The sequence below is a fragment of the Lactuca virosa genome, chromosome 3 (genome assembly GCF_052849685.1).
Source record: "Lactuca virosa cultivar CGN04683 chromosome 3, Lactuca_virosa_CGN04683_v6, whole genome shotgun sequence".
NCBI classification, from domain to species: domain Eukaryota; kingdom Viridiplantae; phylum Streptophyta; class Magnoliopsida; order Asterales; family Asteraceae; genus Lactuca; species Lactuca virosa.
In genome coordinates this window covers 155824042-155832148 of record NC_136428.1, presented here as the reverse complement: position 1 = coordinate 155832148, position 8107 = coordinate 155824042, and the positions used below count along the sequence as shown (strand labels likewise).

Sequence of the window (8107 nt, the reverse complement as noted above, 5' to 3'; positions counted from 1 at the left end):
CTATTTGATAATATTTTTGGATTTTAGGAGTTTAAAACACCTTTAAATGTGTTGAAATACCCTCAATTAATATTACAAAAATCTGGAAAATAATATCCAAAGTTATATTAATCACATGAGTTATAAAATATCACCATTTCAGAAAAATTGTTACCCATTTAATATAAAACCAATATTAGAACAAAAATTTAGCATTTCTCTATATGTATAATTTAATATGTTAGCATTAGATTTCGACATAGAAACTCACTAGCGTGTGTTTGATGTCATAGGATCCCGGTAGTAAGGCGTTGGTGTATTCCGAGGCACCACTTGTAGCTACTTGAAACATCGTGAGTATTCACACCTTCCCCCTATTTTCGGTTTTTATGTTTTGGGGTGGAAAGCATGTCTAAACTACTTATGATTGATGTATTTATAATGAATTGTATCAAACTTGATTGCTATATTTTGCTATATTTTGTTGTGTATGTGTATGTTATTGTTAAAACATGAGGCCTTATCGTCTTAAGTGCCTTCCAGTTACTCCAACCATTAACTCTTTGAGCCAATGATCATTATGAATAGCGCTATTAGGAATTGACAACTCCTCACTTGCCCACTTGAGTACATGATACCATATTAATCTATGGAACGATAAGCATAGATATTTATAGGGCATCAGTCATAGGCTTGGTTGTCAACTCATTATTTGCTCATTTACGTACAAACTTGTTATTTATTTTGGCAATAAAATTGTTTATTAGTTATAGCAATGAACATTGTTTCTCATTATAGCAATGAACATTGTTTCTCATTATAGCAATGTACTTGTATTTATGGAAAGTTTTATACCAAATCTTGATTTTGTAAACTTGTGAACTCACCAACTATTTTCATAGTTGACCCTCGTTTTACATGCTTTTTCAGGAAATAATTAGTAAGTGGGTATAAAGATTCATCATCATAGAGCATGCTACATCGTGTGGAAGTTATTTTATGAAGTTATCTTTTGATCAATGTCATTTTGGAAAACTTGTATTTTGTTTTGTTTGAATTATGGTTTGTAAACTTTTAACTATTACTATGGTGATGTATCTTTTTCTTTTGCAATGAAACCTTTATCGCTATCATATATTGTGTTTACGCTTTAGCGGGGTGTGACATAAAGACAGAAAAAGGGTTGAGATTAAAAAAGATAAACAGGTTTTACACAAAAAAGCAATAGGTACTTCAATGAAACCGAACCTGGCTAAGCCAAGATCGGTCTCGTCAAAGTCATCGTCCTGGTCTTCGACTAGTCATAGACGGAAACCCAAACGATCAAATCCAAAGAAAAATCTTACAGAAACACCTGTAAATTTTTCAAAACCTAAATACCAATGGGTACCCAAAACATTAAATGTCTAATCACCCCAATCTTTTTAAAGTGCATCTGGTAGTTAATTAAAGTCAAAAAGTGAAAAAGATAATTCTGTTACTGTCCAGGGAAAACCCAGTGTTGTCATGATATGGGTCCCAGAATCTAATTAATCTCGCGCATCGTGTAGGAACAGCTACGGAGGAATGTCGTCAGACCCAGGTATGTCGACAGTGGTTGTTCCAGGGACATGACAGGAGACATCTCCCAATTGCACGACATTCAGAATTTTAACGGGGGATTCATTTCATTTGCGGGAGGAGATGGAGGGAAGATCACACATAAAGGAACTGTCACAAACGGAGTGCTGAGCTTTGAAAACGTTAACTATGCACCCGAGTTGAAGCATAGTCTGTTGAGTGTCTTGCAAGTCTGTGAAAAAGGTTATTCCACTCACTTCACAGACAAGGTGTGCCTTATTTTAAATCCTGGAATCGTCATCCCTGAAGAATGGATACTGGTCCGATCAAAGAGAGACGGAAACGCCTACATCATAGACATGAATCACAACCTCCCAGAGCAGGTCACCTATCTCTTCTCTAAAGTCTCCGAACACAATGCCATGCTTTGGCATCGTCGTCTCGGGCATGCGAATGCCAAGAACCTGAATCGTCTTGCCAAAAACGAGATAGTATGTGGTCTCCCTATCAAAGACTTTATCACCTTTGAAAAATGTGTGGTGTGTACTCAAGGGAAACATCCTCGCAAGCCCCATTTTCCAAAGATGGTCAATTCAATCAGCAAGGTTCTTTAATTGTTACACATGGATTTATTTAGTCCAGTCAACGTTCTCAGTATCAACAAGAGTTCGTATTTCCTGGTTGTGATAGATGACTACTCGCGTTTTACATGGGTCTTTTTTCTGTCCAACAAGAGTGGGATCGCTGATCTGATCAAGAAGTTCGTGGTGATGATTGAGAACCAAACAAATGAAAAAGTGAAGGCGCTTAGAACGGATAATGGCACAGAATTCAAGAATGCTGTTCTGGATCACTTCTGTGTCGACAAGGGAATATCGCGTCAGTAAAGTGCTGTTCGCACACCTCAGCAAAATGGTGTTGCTGAACGGCGCAACCGTACTCTGATAGACGCTGCAAGGACGATGCTCTGTGATTCCAAACTACCGGTCTTCTTTTGGGCCGAGGCGATCAACACTGCCTGCTACGTTCAGAACCATGTCCTGATCAACAAAGCCCAGATGAAGACCCCATATGAAATCTTATACAATCACAAGCCGTCTGTTGCTCACTTACAAATATTTAGATCTCCTTGCACCCTCCTTCACTTAGAGTCCAACCCCAAATTTAAGTCAAAGGCCGATGACTGCTACTTTGCGGGGTACGCCGCACGAACTGCTTACAGAGTCTACAACAAGAAAACCAAGAAGATTGTGTAATATTTTGACGTGCGTTGGCTGGAGGAGAATGAGACAGACGCCCGAGTTGGTCCTGACTGGTTATTTGATTATGCATCTTTATTTAAATCATTTAATATGTTTTCAGATGATGTGTTGGGTTCTTGCTCAGGTTCGAAGGGTGTTATTGAAGATGAAGAAGAAGATGTTGTGTACAGACCACCTTCGGTGCCTTCTACGACTCCTATGGTGGAGGAAGTTGTTCCAAGTACTTCCTCTGGTTCTCCAAGTCAAAGAATCAATCCTGATGCTAAAGCCACTCCTCTTACTCCTGTTGAAAGAGAATTCATGACTAGAGACACTACCTTTGCCACTCAGTCTTTCATGGAGCTTCTCTTCCCCAAACAAATGGAAAATGAGTACGTGGCGACCACCTCTCACGGTTCCCGATCGTCTGAGGCGAATGATTCAGCAGATGACGGACTCATCAACATCAACAACCTTCCTGTCACGCTTAATGATATCAACCATGAAATACCCACTAGACTTCAATGCAATCATCCGATCAAAAACGTCATTGGTCAACTAGGTGACGGAGTAAAAACGTGAAGTCAGAGTGGAGATGTCAACTCTTGTCTCTACTCTTGCTTTATTTCTCAAACCGAGCCAAAAAACGTAGGCATGGCGCTGAATGAGCCTAGTTGGGTTGATGTGATGCATGAGGAGCTTAATCAGTTTGAGAAATTGGGGGTTTGGAAGCTGGTAGAATTTCCTAAAGGAAATAATTCTTTGGACACGCATTGGGTGTTCCGTAATAAATAAGACGATTATGGGGTGATTATGCGAAATAAAGCACGTCTGGTTGTTCGTGGGTTTCAGCAAATTGAAGGGCTTGACTACACTGAATTGTATGCCCCTGTAGCGCGCCTTGAAGCTATCTGTATCTTCCTGACTTATGCCTCCTACACGGGGTTCACAGTTTATCAGATGGACGTTAAGACTGCCTTTTTATTTGGAGCTGTGAAAGAAGAAATTTATGTTGATCAACCTCCTGGTTTCGTCAACTCAAAATTTCCAAATCATGTCTACAAATTAGACAAGGCTCTGTATGGGTTACACCATGCTCCTCAGGCTTGGTATGCTACCCTAACAGATCATTTTCTTGAACATGGTTACACCCACGGAACGATTGATCAGACAATGTTTATCAAGCATGTTGATGGAGACATAATTATTATATAGATATATGTCGATAATATCATTTTCGGATCGACAAGTCCGAAGTTGTGCAGAGAGTTCGAGACTGTCATGAAGAAGAGGTTTCAGATGATCTCCTTGGGAGAAATGATGATGTTCTTGGGGCTTCAAGTTCGCCAAGATTCAACCGGAATTATTATACACCAAGGAAAATATGTTGAATACATGCTTGAGAGGTTCGGGTTTAAGGACTCCAAAGCTGCCTTTACGCCGACGGCTGAACGACCCCTGTTTACTCCAGATCCTGATGGAGAATCCGTAGATCAGACAGAATACAGATCGATGATCGGATCCCTGATGTATCTGACTGCAAGAAGACCCGACATAATGTTCGTAGTCTGTCAGTGTGCGCGATATTAGGCTAATCCTAAACTTTCTCACTTAATTGTTGTTAAAAGGATTTTTAGGTATCTCAAATGATGCCCTAAATTGGGTCTTTGGTACCCTAAAAATCCTGAATTTGATTTATATGCATTTGCCGATAGCCATTATGGAGGATGTAAACTTGACAGGAAATCAACCTCCGGGGGATGTCAATTCTTAGGCGACCGTCTGGTGTCTTGGCAGTGTAAGAAACAACAAACAGCCTCAACATCAAACGGCGGAGGCAGAATACGTTGTTGCTTCTGTCTGTTGCTCTCAAGTAATTTGGATTCAACATCAGCTGTTGGATTAAGGTTTGAATTTTCTTGAAACCCCTATCTTTTGTGATAATGATGCTACAATCCAAATTGCCAAAAATCCTGTCCAACACTCCAAAACCAAGCACATCCATATCAAATTGCATTTTATTCGTGTTATGAGCATTCTCTCATTCGTTTGGAACAGATTCACACTACTAATAATGTGGCGGATCTGTTCACCAAACCATTCAGTAAAGCTCGATTCGATGTGCTTGTGGGCTTTCTAAAAATGATACTCTTTGAAGACTAATTTTTGTTTTTAGGTTAGTTTAAATTTGCGCATTTACTTTCCATTCTCTCTTATGCACAAATTTAGGGGAAGAAATAAAAACAAAATAAAAATCAGAAAAACAAAAATCCAAAAATATTGTCTCTCAATAGCTTGTCTGTAGGTGATGTGTTGGGAAGTGATATCAACCATGTGATAACAGACAATTTTAATTTGTGTAAAGTACCAAAGTTTAATTGTCTAGGCTCTGTGTTCAATGCGTTGGTAGTCACGAAAGATTTAAATGGACCAGACTAGGCATAGATTGACATTTAAGAAGGACTTGACAAGTATTGACTTAGATGGTTCCGTTTGGTCTGACAATACGATGCTCGGGTAGATTGAACAGTGAGATATACATGGGAATCTGCGGGATACATCAAATTAATCTGTATCTAGAACTGTGGTTTAACTTTTCCTCGATATATGGACCCATGTCCTTAATTCCGGTATTGATAGGGTGACTGGGGAATTCCGATAAAGTAGGTCTGCAGAAAGTTATTTTCTTTCTTTCTTTCTGTTAGTCATATGTTGCCTCCACTACGTGATTGGAACATATCCGACTCGGACTGCAACATATGCAACTCTATCTCTATGCATCTTCTATTCTATGCAAATTCTTTCTGTCTGTTAGCCATATGTTGTCTCCTCTGCATGATTGAAATAGATCCGACCTGGAACACAACATATACACCATTCTATTTCTCAATCCCTCTAATTATGGTTAGTCATATGTTAATCCCTCTGCGTGATTGGAAGAGATCCGACCTGGGTGTATGACATATGCATTCTAAATCCGACTTCTCTCCTAATAATAGTCTGCTCATCTAAAGTAAGGAGTATCTTGGAAGTTCTTGATTACCGGGGTATATCAGGAAGCGGGAAACATGTTCTAGTACAATTGAACATTTAATAGGTTGTCTGTAGATCTCGCTGCTGAATTTAGGTAGACAACAATATCATTGGTCGTCGTCAGCTAAATGGTCCTTCTAGGAGTATTAATTAAGATTATAGGTTCAAATACTTTGTCACTTGTAGTCTGTCCAAATTTGTCACAATCTTTCGTGTTTAAGTGGACAACAATACCGGCGATTGACCAAATCTATTCAAGAAGGGGAAGGTACTGAAAAACAGATTAAGGCTGTCTTAAAACTTTGATCCCAAATTCACAAAAATAATATTAGCAATGGTGAAGAGAATTTAGTGTCATTTTATTTTTACTTTTATTTTATTTAATTTTATTTTATTTTCTAAAAATTAAAAATCAAACAAATTATTTTAGTTTAAATTTTTAGATTTTATTTTATTTTATTTTACTTTATTTTAATTTTTAAGTCTTCAAAATGTTTTATTTTTAATTAAATTGGGTGTAATGGATTAGAATTGAGGCTTTTGGGTTTGCAATCCATGGGCTATGGGACTGGATATGGTCCAGGTATAAAAGGAGGGTTTCCGGCTGAAAACCCTCTTCACCTTCACTTTTCTATTTTCGGCCGCAAACGATTCCAACACTCTCTCTCTACTATTTTTCAATTCATCATAAATTCGTGTTTATAATCTGAAATTGACCGTCAAATCTTGTAGGTACTGCAAAGGCGATCTTCACAATGTCAAATTTAACTTGAAACCATCACGTTTTGAAGGATTTAGATGGCAAAAACTATTTTCGGTGATGAACTACGTTTATCGCTGCAAACGCGATTACGGCCGTAAACCAGTTTACGGTCGTGAACCTGTTCTTGGCCATAAAAATTGTTTTTCATTTAAATCATTTTTCATTAAGGCCGAATAAATTGATAAATGAGAAAACTTATTTTTAATTGATTAAATCATTAGTTTTCTCACTTGGCATGTTTGGTGCAGACCAAATTGCAGAGTTAAAATTTTTTGACAACCACAACATTGTTGTTTTCTTGTTTGATCCTCCAACAGCACACAACGAATTCAAGTCCATGATTCATGGACTCAAAAATTGTTGCCTTGCACATGCTTTCAGGTCAAATCTAATCATATAATCAAGACTTGGTGAGGCGGTTCTGGAACAAGGCCTCTGTCAAGAAAGGAGGAGATGATGAAGAAGACATAGTGGAGTCAGTCATTCAAGGGAAGAAAATTATAGTGTCTGAACAATTGATCCGTGAAGTGCTTCAAATCGGTGACCAACCAGAGTTCCAGACTGAGATTCCAATGGAGCAGACTGAAGAGATCTTGGAAAAGATGGGTTACGAAGGTGTTCTTCCCCCCACACTGAAGAAGTTATTGCCGCCCTACTAGCGTTTCCTTGCACATTCCTTCGTAATCTGCATCTCAGGAAGGAGAGCTGGTGCTGATGAATCTTGAGTTCAACTTCTCAAGATACATTCTGCACAAGATGATGATCAATGTGGAAGGAAAGAGGAAGGACAAGTTTCTGATGTTCCCAAGGTTTATACGGATAATATTTAACATCAAATATCCTAAGTTAGAAAGAAAAGGAGAAACCTGGGACTTGAAATCTCTGGGTGCAAATAGCTTCGGCCTTATGAAGCAAAATCGTAAGGGTATGAAGTTTGTCTTTCAAGGAAAGTACCATCTTCAAAAGTTTGGCCAGTTCGCAGAAATCAGTGAAGCCACCGAATCAGAAAGTTCATCAGATAGTGAAGCTACTGAAGATGATGTGATCCCATTCTCTGATCATGAAGAAGATCATGTTCCTCCCGTTGCAATTGTTGCGGAGGAACACGTACCGATGTTGAATGAATATGTCAATGATGATGCTGATGCACATGATGATGAAGAGGGTGATGATGAAGATGAAATGGTTTTAGGTGGTGATATGTTCGGATATAATGATGATGACCTGTTTTTCGACTTTGAGCAGGATGATGACGATTTCGGGGCAACAAATGAGGAACTCAACACTTTCTTCGACAATGTCCATGATGTTGCACAACATGTAACGGGGACTGAGGGAGTTGGGAATGTTTTCGAGGAGATGCCTCCAACTTCGGTTCAGATGGCCGATACTAAAACGAATTTGGATTCAACTTCAAGGATTCCTCCCCTTAAGGTTGTAACTCCAGCCACTTTGCCATCCGAAGATGATCTTATCATGACACAAGCCTCCCAGCCTACACTTAAATGAAGAAGAGTCGATCCGAGGCCAG

At 38.9% G+C, this 8107-nt stretch overlaps 1 protein-coding gene across 1 annotated transcript; it reads left to right on the top strand.

The window, feature by feature from the left end:
- The first annotated feature begins 1589 nt into the window (after positions 1–1589).
- Positions 1590–2153, top strand: LOC145164195 (uncharacterized). The gene has a single exon (XM_079082922.1). It carries the CDS (start codon positions 1590–1592, stop codon positions 2151–2153), a length of 564 nt encoding a protein of 187 aa, XP_078939048.1.
- Positions 2154–8107: the final 5954 nt, after the last annotated feature.